The sequence below is a fragment of the Alosa pseudoharengus genome, unplaced genomic scaffold, assembly GCF_046254945.1.
Source record: "Alosa pseudoharengus isolate Yale_2024_CS ecotype anadromous, Long Island Sound unplaced genomic scaffold, YU_APseudo_1.1 YU_APseudo_1.1_scf_8, whole genome shotgun sequence".
In the NCBI taxonomy this organism is placed as follows: Eukaryota; Metazoa; Chordata; class Actinopteri; order Clupeiformes; family Clupeidae; genus Alosa; species Alosa pseudoharengus.
Window position 1 is genome coordinate 32811086 of NW_027468870.1, and position 17580 is coordinate 32828665.

Sequence of the window (17580 nt, forward strand, 5' to 3'; positions counted from 1 at the left end):
TTATGTCCTTGAACACATTTCATTCATACTTTCACTATACATGAATTGTTACTGTCACTGATTTACAGCAGTGTAAATAATGGCTCATGCAGCCTTTTTGCATCGGCATTATATTCATTATTATTACATTAATACACAGGATTAGATGTTAAAATCCCTTGTGCCAAAATCCAAGGTAAAAACACATTCAGAAGCCCCTGCTCAAGTTTAACTTTAAAAAGCACATTACCCACAAATCCGCCAACAAATGGTCACAAGCACAATGCAAATGGCCTATCCAACAGCAGTAGCCTATATAGTATGCGGCATGTCATTGGGGTTATCAAGTGGGCACCCTCATTCACCGATGTTTCGTTAAGTTAGGCCCACGACACCTCATGAAGGCTTAACAGTGAAACCAGCGTCCTGGAGACACTCCCCTCCATGCTACCACCATATTACCACATTGAAATATCCAATACTCAAAATACTCTTAACCAGCCCAGGCATGGTCTAAGTTGGCTAGGTCGGTCCGTCCCGTTGATGTGGACTGAACCATAAACCATAAAGAACCTTAGCCAAGTACCATCACCCTAGGCACAGCCCATCACAAACACAAAACAAATTAGCCAGTTAGCTTAGCCCACTATCTTAGGCCCCATCCCAAACACAAAACAAATTAGCCAGCAGTTAGCAGTTAGCTTACGCCCCATGCTGCCCCATATTACCACAACAAGCATCCAAATACCCTTAACCAACCTAGGCATGGTTTAAGTTGGCTAGGTCGGTCCGTCCCGTTGATGTGGACTGAACCATAAACCATAAAGAACCTTAGCCAAGTACCATCAACCTAGGCACAGTCCATCACAAACACAAAACAAATGAGCCAGTTAGCTTACCTTAGCTTGCGCCCCAGGAAGGGTAACTTCTCCTTACCCACCACCAAAACAAATGAGCCAGTTAGCTTACCTTAGCTTGCGCCCCAGGAAGGGTAACTTCTCCTTACCCACGACCAAAACAAATGAGCCAGTTAGCCTACCTTAGCTTGCGCCCCAGGAAGGGTAACTTCTCCTTACCCACAACCATTCGCTTGCCCGTTCTGCTGCTAAGGACATGTTACTAACCACCTGCCTTAGACTTCGACCACAAATGCCCAATTCAGACAGCAAGCCAATAGCAGATCTGGCCACAAACCCACGTGCACCGATTTCAATAGGCCTTAATCGTGCACTCCAACCTCGCTTAGCTGCCTCCTCTGCTATTTCAGTATATTTAGCTCTCTTCAGCTCATTGGCCACTTCCACTCTGTCTTCCCAAGGAACAGTGAGTTCAATGAAGTAAACTATCTTCTCTGAATCCGACCATAGAATTACGTCAGGACGTAGCTTAGTACTCACTATATGTGGAGGTACCGCCATCTGCTGGCCAAGATCAACCTTCATTTCCCAGCCCGCCCCATTTTTCAACTGGCCGGTTTTGCACCTGGCCTTCGCGGAACAAGGTTTATCCCCCTGACGTACAAAGTTAATTTGCCTTACCCCTTTACTAGCTGCTAATGAATTGACTTCTCTTCTTTTATCCTTTATTGCCGCTGCCACACATTTCAATACCTGGTTATGACGCCACGTATACCGCCCCTGGGTGAGACTTACCTTGCATCCTGATAGGATATGGTGGAGACTGCCCACACACGAGCAAAGTATGCATTTATCATCCTCACCAAACCATTGACTTAAATTCTTGGGAGATGGGAGCACATCATATGTAGCACCTAACATAAATCTGATCTTACTAGCTTCCATGCCCCATAGATCTTTCCATTTAATCTGTCTTTTTTCCACCCCTTCCCAGTTCACCCACTGCCCTTGTTTTGCCTGCGACACTGCCTTAGTACATCTTACAGCCTGTATAATGTTGTGTGAAGTGTGCATTCTCACTTGTTTAAATCAATGTGTGTTTTATATGCATACCCATAAAAGCACTGATTGGTCTTGAATCTTAAATCAAACAGGCACAGCTTGCCACAGGCCCATGGCTAGAGGAAACGCTTCTTATAGCTGCAGTTCAGGTTTCAGCTCCCCGCATGAAGCTCGCCATCACGGGGGATGTAGGGCCATAGGAACAGGAATAGAACGAAACAAAAGTGGCTTTGTGAAAGTGCCTGCAAGTCTGCATGAGTGTGGTGCATTCCAGTCCAGAGGCAGGCTTAGCCTGATTGAAAATGGTTTCTCCGTTTAACCTCGGCACGACATCAGTGGTTAGCAACGCTTAAACTACTTTTTGGATTGAAATGTTCCTGCACAATCAAACACAGACCAAGACTGAGTAGAATTGCCGATATCCTGTCAGCTAGGAGGGCAATTTCCTTCCCCACCTGTTCAAACATGATGGATTTCACATGGAGGGAGCACACATGCTGAAACCACTAGGGCAAAGTGATCCTTTTAAAGGCCTCACATGGTGAATATGTTTCAGAGCAGCTGTCATCAAAGCAAATGTAGTACGTTAGCAGTTATTATACTTTTTTCAAAGGTTCTATATTTGGGAAAGAATAGCGGTGTCAAGTGCAGTAACAGTGCAAAATTCAGTAAAATTGTTTAATGTCTAATTGTCTAAGCTGTGCGATGTCTAACATTTATGGCATGAGGAAATTATTTGACAGAAGACTGCATGTAGACCTGACAGTATCTACAGCCAATCCTCAAACTATGAGAGAGACAAAAAGAGTACTGGAGGACTGCCGACAACCACTGGATAGGGCCAAGTGGAAGCCGCCCAGAAGGACATCCGTTATCCACGCAAGCCTGAGAAAGCAAAATGTATTTTTCTGCATGAAATGGCAGAACAGGAATCCTCTGGATGCAAGAATAACAGTACCAAAACATAAGAGCAAGGTAAAGAACCTCTTGTGGCCTTAATTTCACCTATCAAAATATTATCTCTCTTGGAATAGATTATTTTTCCATTGTTTTTCTTCAACCAGGTGAAAACACAAGCCTGGCTTTATCTCTGTAATTACAATCCATTTGTTAGTCCTTTATAATCCATTGTCCAACCAATTTACCCACACCAGCATTTTTTATGAGCACAAGCAGTTGGCTAAACCCACACACTGGTCTAAATACAGTTCCTTCAGACATGAGATCACAACAAGGCTAATTGTCTTCGTAAACTCAAATTGTGAATGAAGTACCGGTATCTTTATAGCTAATTTCATCTATGAGTAACTAAATGCATCACTCCACTATCTTCAAAACTGGTGTTTTGTCAAGCATGTCGCCAGCTGTCCACAACCATGTAGCCCTTTATTCTGACTGCTTTGCCTCACTGACAAATGAACCGTTGGGGAGCTGAGAGTTGAGGATTCTATGCTTTCTGCGACTTCAGTCAGTAGGAGAGTTGGCAACTTTACTATGACTACTTTTTTGGTAATAATACATTTAAGAGTTTTATCAAGAGTAACATCAAGATTGTGATTACATCTCTTGTACAACGTCATGGGAAAAATGCGGGAATAATCTATGAAGGATAACATTAAGGCTTTGATCAGGTCACTAGCACGAACCAGTGGTGAATATGGAGCCTGGATATGGATCACCACAGCCAAAATATTATCAGTAATAACATGACCTTGCTTGTTCCTAACTGTTAAAGCAACACAATGCATTTATTTTACTTAAAAATAACAGCTTCAAACTCATTTTGGAGCTACACTGACTCACAATATTGGAAATTAAGTCTCTAACATTGCCCATGCACACCCAGAACATTATCGGGTAGGATCATGACCCTTTTAGTAATTTTTTGATTAACTGGGTACTGCCTTAGGACTAAATATTGTTTAATATTGACACCAAAGGGGCCCAAATATCAATTCTGTTCAATAGTGTTGCTTTAAGAATACAACTGGGTCAGAAACCCTGTGACATGTCTGTCAGCAACTGTTCAGAGTTTTGCCATAGAATACGAATTTTGTTTTCCTGCAGCTGTCCATTTTTGTCTCTCTTTGACGACTGTGGCTACTGGTCCACTGTCAAATCATTTCCTTGTGTTATAAATCTGGCAAAGCTTTTGTGGATTACTCTCCTCGAGTGTGAGGGGAGACATTTTTATTTTATTTAGCATAATTTCTGCATTCTTGTGCCTCTCAGTAAGTGTCCTTCTCCCTGTTTACAGGCATGCACTCCTACAGTATATAAGTAAGCGTCAAAGAAACATCTAAAGGTAAACTGTGTTTGTCTGTTCAGTCATTTCCAATGACAGGAGGTGGCACAGTATCACATGCTAAAAAGTCTGCTAATTTGAATAAAATTAACTCACATAAAGCTTAGGCTTTTATAAAGTACGTGAACACAAGTAAACAAGACAAGTTTTGGGAAAAGTATATGATTTATAACACTGGAGTTACAATTATATATGAAAGGTCAAACCGCTGCTAAATTCAATCCTGCTGGAAAGAAGAAAAAAATGTCTTGACCAATGTGACCATTTTCTTATATTGTCAAATAAAGAGAACAATTAAGTGTCTCATACCTTCCCACATCTTGAGGTAATTAAGGCTGTACTGATGTGATGTCCCGAACTATGGTGACATTACACTGGCTACTTCATAGTCACTGTAATGTCACCATATTGAGTAATTTCATGGTGTAATCAAAGCCCAGTCATGCAAAGTGAGGTTAACATTTTGGTCTGTTCCATTTAATAGTCCAATGTGTCAGTTCCGTTGTAATAAATGTGTTTGGAAATGCCTTACTTGTGTAATTTTGAAATACATTCAACAGAACCACATATATTTCATGTCTCATGTATATATATATGAGACATGAAAAAGCTTGATTCTCACAGGCAGAGGAGTTGGAATCTGTCACGCAAGCGTATTGTCTGGAATGAAAACATTCTGCACCATTTTGGGACATACCAGGAAGCTCTGAAACCATTCCAAGAAAAAGAAAAAAAGGTGTCTGGAGGAGGTTATCGACCTGTAACACAACAACATGCCACGAACAGCCAAGGAGATTCAACCATTCAGAAATGAGAACTGTGATCGTAATACCATGGTCTGGGATGACGTAGCATGCATAAATACAGCTAAACCTCTTTTCCCATCACGGGCATGTACCTGCTTGCTTGCCATACGCCATGAGATCGGCAAAACCACAGAGGCAAATTCTTTTCATTTTATTTAGATGATCACCCAGTCTCTTCCATTTCTCTGTTTAGGTTTTACTTCAAATCCCAAACATTTGGTTGTTTTGAAAAAAATGTTATATTAAGGATGGTCAAGGACTTTCACTTTAACAAAGAATTTTCAGTTATCCCTCTAACTTTACTGTATGCATGACCTTAAAGAAAGAGCACAATCAATTATAATATTGAAAAACAATCCCAGTCACTCTAAACAGCGTGTCTTGAACTGTGAATTTGTTTTACAGTGTGTGGAAGTTTGGTTATGTCTGTTGTGTTAAGGCCTGAGTACACAAGACTTGGAAAGTGTTGCGTCATCTCCCCCGCATCTGAAGCCCTCAGGATGGAAGTGGGTTTCATTGTGTTTCAAGAGGAACTGCCAGCGAGTGGCTTTTGACATTGCTCAATGCAACAATGCTAACTGCAAGGGTTTTGGTGTTGGCAGTCGCTGTGCATGATTTCAGTGGTTTATGAAACAAAACAGTTTGGTTTCAGGGCACACATTTGATCATATCAGTGTGGAGGTGGATTGAGAAACAATTTTCTGGACAACAAATCAGATTTATGCAGAGGACTGTCTCAAGGATGTTCAAAAATAACAAGCAGTGCCAACCCAAATGTGAAGTTATGTACAGTTGTACAAACATGTTACATTAGATATACTTAATAGGAAATGTAGTAACAATAAACGGTAAGGGTATATGAATTATCATGAATCCATGAATTAATTAATTTATGATTTATGTATTACTTTATTCCTTAATATCTCATGAATCATCAGGAACATGAGTTCATAGTCTGTCAATCGTGACCTCATACATGAACAGCACATCACCTAAAGAATTATGTACGGTGGGCACATCATTATGAATTATGATTTATTAAGCACGATCATGATTATTTCTTTTTCTGCCAAAAATGGTCATCGCTGCTCAAATTCTCATTTGAACACAACTTTGCAGCACATGTCATTATTCACCACTTTAGTTGAGGGGCCACAAACATGATGAACTCAATTAAGTTGTAATCATGTAATCATGATGATCATGCTTAAGAAATTCTAAATCATAATGATGTACCCACCCTACCTAATGCTTTAGTTGACGTGTTGTTCATGCATGAGGTGATGAATGAGAGACTATGAACTCATAAGATATAAAGGAATGAAGTAATGCATAACTCATGAATTAATTTATGCATGAATTCATGATAATTCATGTACTCTTACTGTAAAGAATTACTGGACATGTACTGTAAATGTTACAGTAGATGGTAAATAATTAATTAAAATATAGAGACATAGTAAAAATAGACAAATATATTTACCTAATAGACTGTTCCCAGGATTATTCATAGATGGGTGTGACAAAGTTGGGTGTGAACTGTGTCACGTTTCCAAGGGCACATGATGGACACATGATGAGGAAGAGTCTAAGCCATACAAACACGCCAGTAAAATAATCTTTAGCAACAGGCATGACTGACAAGAAATAAATATCTGCCAATGGTTGATGTTCTAAAAAGTCTTACCAGTTTGCGAGAAAGAAAGATTAGGATCTGCTCTGTTTCCCAGCATTCCTGCTCACATTACGGAGGTGGCCGCTGCATTCTGGGATGCTATCCAGTTGTCACGAATACTCCTCAAAACTAGTTACATCTTGCTTTGGACTAATCCATAAAGCTGGGCTAAAAACAAATGATTAGAAGATAGTGTTTACAATTCTCGTTCTTGTTTTGTTTAAATAATGGGAAGTTCCATTCTTTCTCCAACATACTGTTAAAAGTGCAAAACTCCATGGCAATATCTCTGTTTCTTTTGGCACTATGTCATGGCCAGCCATAAATACTTAATTATGAGTCAACACAGTTCAGTAACTCTCTACTATGTTATGTTCAGCCAGTGAAATTTATGTAGTTTTCCTTCTTGGACAAACATCAGATTTTTTTATTGCTGGTACAGTACATGCCTATAACCTAATTCCTTTCATTGCAGACACTTGCAGAAAAAGAGTGCCTGCACAACTTGAAAGCTTTTTTATGGATATAGACTATCAAACACACACATTCCCGGTGACAGGTTGTTGGCCAGGCTTGGGAGTGGCCTACAACACTGAGGCACATTTTACAGTAATGAAAATGCTCATCTGTGATGCTCATGTTGAATGAATCACCGATCACCAATGAGATGTCCAAACACTGGGACCAAACACAAATGTTCTGTGACGCTCTACTGTTGATACGGCAACAAACAGAACTGAAAGTACTCAGAATTCTGTTTTTTTTTTTTTTTTAAATAAGTGGGATCTCCAGGGAGTATTTGCAGACATGAAAGTGGATGGTAAAAAGATGTCATTAGTTCAGACACAGTCTAATAGAAGTGACACTGCACTGAATCATGATCATGTAAAGCAGATGTCCACGGATTAAAACTCATTCTGTGCTGTGGAACCTAAGTGTTCTTTATCGGTCCCTAGACTACCTGTACCCAGCCATGCAGGGATGGCTCTGTCTGTATCGGTTCTGCCCTCTGGATTCAGGATTCCACTTCAGACTCCAGAACCTTCGGTGTGTCAGGTAGGTAGATTCAGGTAGTGCTCATTTAATTACAGTATTTTATCAAACAGATTTGTTATTCTTTAAGCAATAACCAGTCCTGTGTGTGCATTATTCTGCTGTTGCTGTTCTATTATAGTCATTACCAAGGGACTATTCCACTGTTTTGTAGTTCCTCTAGAGTTAGACATATACAGACTGCCGCCCAGTGGTGTAAGGTGAGTAGTGCAGCAATAAGCATGTCAAATCCAATGACAATATCAGCCATTTCTGTTCTGTTCATGACCTTGTGTGTACAAGTGTATAACTTAATAAAGTATTAAAAGAATTAAAGTATTTAAAGGTATTACAGTATTAAAAGTGACTAAAAAGTATTTGTTCCCAGGTCAATTGCTCATTGTGCAGCTTTGACCGTCAATGAGCAAAGCACAAAAACACACATATGGATATTAAAGGTATCCAATGTAGGCTCCCCCTTAAGTTGTCGAGTATTTTTGTATTTTACACTGTCGTAAATACCACTCATGGCTTGTACCCTTCTATCTTGACACCGTGCAGGTGGATGTTTATCGGCTAGATCAGTGGTTCTTAACTGGTCTGGCTTTGTGACCCACAATTTCCCATGTTCATAAAGTCACAACCCATATGTTTTTTTAGTGTTCAAGCCAACGGATATGGTGAGCTACATGGTAAGACACACAAAGTGCCTGTAGACCTACTTGTTTGGAACATGCGGATGTTTGGCATTACATTTGTGAAGTCTTCAACTCCTGATATCACCTTTCAAAGTACGACATATTTGACTTTGACAGGGGTGCCTTGTTTCCATGTGGCATTTTAGTTTTAATGGTTCCATGCTCTCTTGTGCCAGCAATTCACTGCACATTATTCTGGGGTTTCTGTCCTATTTTGTCCTCAATTTATGGGAATCCATATCCTAGCCTACTTCAAATATTCAGGATCACAGCCTACTAATTATGTCTAACATGACTGGTCACATTAACATTGCCTATGTACATGGTAATGACTGAAATTGCCCACAAATAAAGTCTGTTAAATTAAAGGTCCAATATTAGATCTAATAAGGTACCATTTTATTTATTTATTAACCACAAGCTCCGCAATCCACCCAGAACAGTTCCGTGACACACTTTTGGGTTCCAACCCACCAGTTAAGAAACACTGGGCTAGATAATCTCAGACCAGACATGTGGATTGACATGGCAATATTACACTGTTTAATACAAATAGTAGGATATTGAACAATTGCCGTAAAGCTGTTCAGGTAAAAAAAAACTTGCATAGGACGCCTTTAATGTTAAAGAATAGATTATGTTTTAAATGGATGAATCACAGTGGATATTTAGTTTGGTGTGTGCAGACATGAAGAAAAACTAACAAAAAAGTTACCAATGTATGGTCATTTATGATAATTATTCATTCGGAAGATTATTTTCAGATTATTTATATTGTAGATTATTGTAACAAAGAATTTTGTCCAGTAACAATTAACTGTCAATAACAATGAGTATTATTTTTTTTCCCTTTGTTGTCTTTTAAATGTGCAAAACAGGTAAAATGGAAACAGAGAGGTGTCAAATGTGGAAAAATGATTTAGAAATTTCAGATCCCAAAGCACAAGCACTGTATTCCCTCACAGAAACACAAACCATGGTTACTGATAACAACCATGATCTGAACAACTGAAGAAAATGGAGAATCCAATCAAATACACAGAGAATTGTATACTTCAAGGATATTACACGGTGGAAATGCTTGACAACAAGCTTGACATAGATTATGGCAGAATGGCCTTAAATAAACTTGAAGGTTGACTTCTGATTCGAGAGGTATGATTCCTGAAGATAAATGAGAGATACATAGCACTGACTTAATCACACAGATTTCATGCATAATTCCAAGGTCTTAGCAAGTCCATATAGCATTAACTTTCTTTTGCGGTGTAGTTGTCTCTCTTTGACTGTGTCTCTCTGTCTGTCGTGTACAGCTAGAATAAGATAAGGCAGATAGACAGAAGAAGGATGGAGGAGAAGGTGCAGTCACTGAGTCGACTGTAAACAGGTTGATGAGTCAGCAGCTTTGAAGTTCCCCCATCATTCCACACTGTCTGGGGAGAAAGTTCAGTCTCAAGAGGTATGCAAAGGAAGCCCTTCAGCCACATGATTCCCACAACCTTTTCAGATGGTTTAAGCACAAGTCCAAACGAGACTACTAAGGATTGAGATCGTCAGATGTGCAGCTCGGAGTCTGCTCGGCGTCTGCAGCACACAGGTGTTCAGGCTGAAGGTTTCGGGTCTCTGCAATTAAACGCTTGACCCCGACCATCCACTGGCTGACCTCATTCACATGGTCGACAATTAAAGATCGATGGATTTCATCAGCTGCATTCCAATTGTGGCTTTTCATCTCTGCATTGAGGAACAAAATTACTTAAGTGACTGAGTTTCTACATTGACAACACAGCCTTCAAAAGGTGTTTATTTAGCTAAGAAATAAGATTTAACACAGAGGACTTCAATCTGAAACCACAATGCACACCTTGGACACACTTCAGCACATGGACACACTTCATCCCATGTGGTGTTCCCAATACTTGCAGATACAATGCGGAATCAAGCATAAATGAGTTCAGCGATCTGTAGCAATTTAATTTAACATATAAGAATATGTTGACTGTACAGTCCTTATTTAAGTCCTTTTTTTAAAGTTTTACCAACATTGTGTGGCTTTGAAGAAATTCCTATTCAGAGAACTTCCTTGTTTGTGCAGGAACACACCTGAGCTTACTCACCCAAGTTTGCATGTAGGATCGTTCTCTGCATTAAATTAGCAACACGATCTTGCCTAGTATTAACGTTAACTTTTGTTCATGCACTGAGGGATTTAGCGCATTACCTACCGTGACGTACAAATTAGAGCCCAAGGTATTTTTGTGAGCTGTGAAAATATTACCATCCCTGTGTACGTGTAGTCGTGTACTAAACCCCAAATAGGCATGTTCACCAAACAAGTAGGAAAATGTGCTGGGATGTGTGGAGAGATTCAAGTGTTCAGTTCAAACAGTCATACCATTTCAAAGTATGGTTCCCCTTGGTCAGACTAAGGTTTTTGACCATATTCAGAGAATGGAAATTGGATCCACTGGATCATATATTGGTAAGGCCAATATAAAATTATGTTTATGTTCATGGTTCTAAGCAAAGAACACATCAATAAACATGACATTAACATAACAATTAAAATGATATAGCCTTAATAATAATACAAAAAATAATATTAATGATCCTAACATTAAGTTCATTATTGTGCATGTAAATATGGTCACTGTGCACTGCCTGTTGGTCGTTTCATCCATGCAGTGAAGGGCACATTGAAAAATAATGTTCCTATCCATCATGCGAATTCAGGAGTTAACATATGCACCCAAATTCTAAAAAATGATTGTTCTGTTTCCTCTCTTTCTCTAAAGGTTAGACCACTGACCTTGAACCAGAAGATTCATCCTCTTCTTGACAGGAAGTGAAAGCTTCCCACTCTTCCACATATCCTCAAACACCTTCAGACGTTTGTCAACATCATCACACACTTGCTTCTATAGGTGACAAAGAAAAACATAACAATTTAAAACTCATAAAAAATATAGCATTTATACTCTTGACAGACTATACATATTTTTAAAGTTACCATGTGTACATGAACATTAATAGGTGTTAACATCAGAACTGTAAGTACAAGTTCTAATAGTATTCAAAGGGCTTAGTTCCTCAAAAGCAAGATTGAAATGTTCTATCCTTCAGTTTAATCAAAGATCTGAAGACATAAAAGAAATGACTGACCTAAATTACATTCATATATCCAGCATACTATTCAGCTATCAGGGATGCCATAATCTGGCAAATTCTATGATTCTTTACAGGCTCTGGCCAAGTCTGCAATTCTGTCAAAATTAAGATTCTTCATATTTAAGCTCAACAGCCAATCAAATTGCACTTCTCCCTTCCACGCTCCTGAAGCAACATGTTGATTTCTTGGAATTGTTTATGGCTTAGCCTAGTTAAGCTATGAGTTTACATTGATAGAACTGTGCACAAACGCATCTTTTGAGTGCACACAATGAGCAGAAAGCTAGAGGCCTTTGAGAAGCAATTTGCTGAATTTGACAGAAAAGTCAATTATATCAGAATCACAAACTATACATGTAAGACATAAGCACTCTTTCTGTAGTTTTTCTGAGAATGTGCTTACCTTACCACTGCATTACTGATCTACAGAGGAAAACTCATCTACTCAATATTACTTTAGTGTTAAAGTTGTACAATTCACTGAATTTAGGCCTAGCTGTTTTGCATGAATAATGAAGAAATGGGAATGGATAAGCTCAGTAACTAGCCTACTTCAGATTGAGGACTGAGGAGTGATTCATGTTATTTACCTTAACAGATTTCCTACAGGCTGTAAGTGCCCACTGAAGGAGGGCGACAACCTCATCTACACTGGGCTCCCCTTCTGAGTCTGTGATGGGAGACTCTGTCTGTGCTACCCCAGGAGACGGCCGTGATGGCGGGGCCAGTGATGCGGTCATACACAGGGGTGGTGGGGTCATTCCACAACTCGGTGGTGGTGTTGGATTTGCGGGAGGAGTGGAGAGACTCGGTGGAGGGGGTATCCCTGGAGACGGGCCTGGTGAAAATAATTAAACTAAATTATAAAAAAAAAAAACTTTGCACTGATGTTCTGCTGCACTGCTGTGGACATAATTAATGTGATGGATGCTCTCGTTAAGTGGTTCAGGGCTCTATGTTGTTTTGGAGCCACGTCTCCTATTTGGTCATTCTGGCCATTTCATTGTCCTGTCTTGTATTCAAATTAGCAAATAAATAAAGTATACAGCGGGTGAAATACGTACTGACGTGTCAACCACAGGTGGCACTAAAATCACTGAATAACTGAAATTGAAAAGGATATCCCCACCCCAGCTCAGGTACTCTCAGGTGATCACGTCAGAGCAAAATGTGGTTATTTATTCTTTACATCAATGCTATTCAAAACAACACAAAATGCACCATTGAGAACAATATGTTTTGTATAGCATTGATAAGTAAATAACCAAAGGCAAATTTTGCTCTGACGGGATCACCCGAGAGTACCTGAGCAAGGGTGGGGATATCCTTTTCAATTTCAGTGATTTTAGTGCCACCTGTGGATACTCTATACAAAACATATAGATCTCAATGGTGCATTTTGCCCATGTTAAAGGTGGGAAATAAAAAAGAAAGATTTGCATAAGACAGGTCAAATTGGTGTTTTTAAAAAGAAGGGATCATGGAGATTACAGAAAAAAATATTTTTAAAAATCTTCGTACATTCCCACAAGGTGTTAATGTGCTCTGAAAATGAGATCCAAAATGATTTTTCAGACTTGTGAGGTCTGCTGTTCAGACCCTGAAGGAATTTATTTTCTGTTCACTGCTTTTTATGAGAGTGTTTCTACTTATCTCAATAAGGAAAATAAATTAAGAGCCTATGTTGAGTACAAATATGTCTTATGAAGGCCTAAACAGAGGAACACTTTGAGGGACAGCTATGACCACGCAGGATCATCCAGACCAAACGTGACAATTTTGCTACATACTATTCCTATTTATGAACCAGCATGTAAAATTTGAGCCTCCTACATGATTTAGTTCTTATGTTATTAGCTTGTGAACTTTGACAAAAAAAAAGAGGCTGAACAAAATCGACACCCCCCTCCCCCCCCCCCCGTAAAACTGGCTTTATCTTGGAAAGTATTGATCTTACAAAAAAGTTATTTTACAGTGTGTCTCCTGAGTAACATAGGTACACCTCATTTTTTCAGAATTTTTTGAGACCTATAGTGTGTGGGCCCTGGTTGAATTGACATGGAATGACCCAATAGCAATCTGCAATATTTTGCTTAAAAACTATCATTAGTGTATCATTAGTGTATTCATTATCAATTTTTGTCATCTTGTTAAAGTCATAGTGGATGCAGATGGACATGGATGACACAGGTGGATCATAGATAAGGTCATAGATATAGTGGATAATTGATCCCATACCAGCTAATTACATGAATAAATATACAAATCTGTTGTGGTTTCTATTTGGAGAAATAAATCAATCAATCCTTTAAGTGGTAGTCACCTCAAGTGCTATATAGGATGAGGTTAGACACAGCACAGACAAGTGGTAGCCACATAAAATATAGTCCATCATAGACAATTTTTTTCTTTTTCTTTTTACATACTCTGAGGTCCAGAGAGTTGAGGAGGTGGCACTCTCTTATTGAGTAGACGTTTGGGGCCACTGCCTTGAGCCGTCTGTAAACCGTAAGAAAATTGTGGGGGGTCGTTCCATCCACGCTCCTGATTACCTATCCATGAACACAAACATATTCAAAACAGTGATTATGCCATAACATATAACTCTTAAAAAGTATGCTGAAGCGACACTAACTTTAGACACTAAACCCATTTATCAGATCTTGCCATAAGTTGACAGTAGACTACTGATTTTGATAAGATACAACATTACCTTGTTATGCTACAACATACTTATTTGGAATTAAAGAGCACTGTTAGTGGTTAGCTCGGATTTCTATGATTAGGCTACATTCCATCAGCTGATGGACACTCGCCGCATGTAAACAATACAGTAAGGCCACGTAGCCGATTCGGACATGGCCTTAATTTATATGGTCGCAGTTCTCTTTGCGAATATAGGCTACGGTAACTTAGGCTACTTATACAGTGTGTAAATACTTACCGGGTTTGATATACATGTCTGCCATTGCGATTTCACCTATCTCAATACATTCAATTCTTGTATATCCGGGACACGTGAGCACATTTTCCCTTTTTTTTTCAAGCCAGGCTACGGATATCCGGTTGCTCTGTCACACACGCAAACATCTCCATTGTGCACCAAGCGCGCTTGCGCGCGCCAAGAACACAGAAAACAAATACCACTAATAATCATGTTTTAAAGAATTTGCTAGCTTTATTACGTCAAATTCAAAAGCTATGGTTAATCCCTGATTATTTTACTTAAATTGTATCATGATTAATAGTAGCCTAATGGAAATTGATGACATCCTATCCCCTGAATGTGGGCTTAATTGCTAGGGTATGCTATAATGCATTTTATTTTATTGGAGAAGGCTTTTTAAAATGCACAAAGTATCCATGTATATGTTACCGTGGGTCTTTATGAATTACTGAGGGAAAATTAAAATGAGATGTGAAATGTAGTTTCCGGAGAGTTGCATGACCAACACTTCCTTTAAATGTCATAAATTAGTCATTTATACCCCAAAGCTTTGATTTGTGTGGTAGGATAATTTTAGCAATAATGCTGCCATATCATAGAATTTGTGTCATGAGTAGGCAATATAATAGTATCATATAATCTTCATACATGAGGAAGAGAGGACTATCAACTCATGTTGTGCTATCTGCAGATTCATTACAATATAATATTTGCAAGGTAAGCTAACCTTTCTTTGATTATACAAGATATGAACCCCATGCTAATAATAAAACCAATAGCTTGGGCAGATTTTGGGAAACAGTTAATCTAATGAAAAGAGTAAAACCTGGTTATTACATGTTTTTTATGACAGAATTGTCTTAGTACAGTGTTCTTAGTAAATTTAAAACACTGTAACTTCTATTTGCACCTCTGAGCCAATTCCAGCTGAACATGGATGCTGTCCATACACTTGTTTAATTACAGTAATTCAGTTGACGCAGTTTGTATTTACAATAGTGAGAATTATTGACTTTTGATGTGTTAATCAAATACCGATCAGACAGGAACAACAAAGATAATCAAGCAGTTTAATAGTCAAACATAGATTGCCACTGTGTGGATCCAGTCTGGTACAACAGTGAGAATGAGAACTCTCCATTAAAAAACAGCTCCATATACATGATCTAGTCTTGTGCTAGAGAACAGAGAGCAAGAGAGAAAGAAAGAGAAAGATGTCATTCTGATAGTATAAATAGCAAAATAGAGTAATTGATAAACACAAGGTGCTACATAACCACTTTGTAACAGTAGTCCAGACTAATTTTCCTACACAATGCTTTCTCCATACACTGGTCTTACATGCTGTAGTGACGTTGTCCTCACTTACAATATCGGATGGCTTCACCATCTATGTATCATTTAACCAATTTTAAGCAACAAGAAGACCTGAGTTGATTGATTTGTTATATAACACACACTGTATTCAAAGTCTAGGATAAGGAGCAGTTGCATATATAATGTGTAGGTTCACATCAGTGTTCTTTAGTGCCATTCACATGTATGCACACAGATTTCACAGCCTCTCAAAGAAGCATGCTTTAGGTTTCAGGGGCCAACATATAGCACTGGCGTCCATTTGTGTTGATGAGCAGAGAACTTTCAGGATTTGTATACATAAAAACAAACAACAGCCAAAAGCAAATGCCTGTATTTGGTGGAATTACCTACAGATGTCAAAGCAAACCCACTTGCCATTCAAGTACGCCAGAGCCAGAGCTAGAGCTAACTTAGTCATTTTCAGGTTCTTTTAATCATAGATCAATTTGGATAACGCTTCTGATTGGATCTCTGATTAATTTGATTTAATGCCTGTTGCAATAGAAAATATATATTTAAAATCTCAAATTCCATTTAGAATGTGCATTCCAAGGTTTGTGCAAACTCATGCAGTGATGCCAGTAAGCTGTAGGGGGCAGTCAGCAAAAAATATCTAAATATAAACATCCAGATGCAGTCATTTTGTCATGTTCAAAGTTTCTTTCATACCATTTTCTTTATAATCAGGGCAAGGTAAATGTTAATCTCTTTTTATAAATGGAAAAATGTTGTACTATGTACTGTGCTGGCTGCAGCCAGTTGACTTGTTGAGCAGTTCACTACGATGCATTTTGTCAGTCATGTGCTCAGGTTGTCTGTATTTTAACAATGAACTGGTGTTTATTTTATTGTGTTGGTGCAGTCTTGCTGTGTATTGTCATGAGATTCTAAAGTAGCATATGGGTTGAGTGTGAGCGAGTTCAGTTCATTTTGATCTGAATTATTATGTGTCAGGAATTTTAATTCCAAAGGATGCTATGCCAAAAGATGCTAGCCTCAATTTTCATATTGAACACAAAACAGAGCCACAGTTTTCAGGGATTACAGATACAGTTACGAGATTGACTTTCGGTAATAGTGTGAATTGCTTAAGATCTCTACAGTTTACTTTGGAAGTTAAAAGTGACCCAAATAAAATGAGTACATCTTCTACACACATTGAGTATACAAGGACCACGCTACGTTTTTAAAATATATACTGTTTTCCTATGTATTGAAAAAAATGTTTTGTGGTTGTTGGTCAATGGTCATTTTATTGCAGTGTTCTTTTGTTCCTTGGCTATACTTCCACAACTGTGGGAATGATGTCCTAATGTTAAGTCGAAAACCTGCGTGTCGTCGAGATACATTCCTATTGGTGACACTAAGGAGTTCCAGGCTGTGGAATGTGAGAGCACAGCACCCAAGTATACCACACACCAGCTCAATTAAGATATGTATATCCACAGAGACAAAGCACTAGTAGCAGGAGACCAGACATGTACCATTTTTCTGTACTGTAGTTAGTGTAGTTTTGTAAGCTTATTGTTGTAATTGTTGTAATCCTAATTGTTTGTATTTTTATTATAAGGGCTGAGTAATCCTTGGAAAGTGATTTCTGGACAAGCTGGTATGAATTTGAACATTTTATCTCTCATAGTCTTTTTCAATATCCTGTCTGGTCCCTCTTCTTTTCATCATGCTATACTTTTA

The 17580-nt window shown here is 38.7% G+C and overlaps 1 protein-coding gene and 1 long non-coding RNA gene across 3 annotated transcripts; one reads left to right on the forward strand and one right to left on the reverse strand.

The window, feature by feature from the left end:
- The first annotated feature begins 7449 nt into the window (after positions 1-7449).
- LOC143111873 (uncharacterized) lies at positions 7450-12273 on the forward strand. Of its 2 annotated transcripts, XR_012984629.1 has the most exons (4): positions 7450-7504; positions 7641-7740; positions 11210-11338; positions 12181-12273. It is a non-coding gene; the product is annotated as an uncharacterized LOC143111873 (long non-coding RNA). The 2 variants fall into 2 exon arrangements; XR_012984628.1 differs by having other exon boundaries at positions 7487-7740.
- sra1 (steroid receptor RNA activator 1) lies at positions 8935-14628 on the reverse strand. Its single transcript, XM_076274126.1, has 5 exons — positions 14527-14628; positions 14009-14134; positions 12173-12420; positions 11224-11332; positions 8935-10148 (listed from the first exon to the last, which is right to left on the reverse strand). The coding sequence occupies exons 1-5, from the start codon at positions 14549-14551 to the stop codon at positions 9952-9954; spliced, it is 705 nt and encodes a 234-aa protein (XP_076130241.1). The 5' UTR covers positions 14552-14628; the 3' UTR covers positions 8935-9951.
- Between the last annotated feature and the right edge of the window lie 2952 nt (positions 14629-17580).

Excerpts from the sequence above, each read along its gene's own strand:
- sra1 (XM_076274126.1), bottom strand. The coding sequence starts at position 14,551 with ATGGCAGACATGTATATCAAACCCG. Across the intron at positions 11,333-12,172 it reads CCTGTAGGAAATCTGTTAAG|AAGCAAGTGTGTGATGATGT; the intron begins GTAAATAACATG and ends TGTCACCTATAG. Across the intron at positions 10,149-11,223 it reads GATGAATCTTCTGGTTCAAG|AGATGAAAAGCCACAATTGG; the intron begins GTCAGTGGTCTA and ends TCCTCAATGCAG.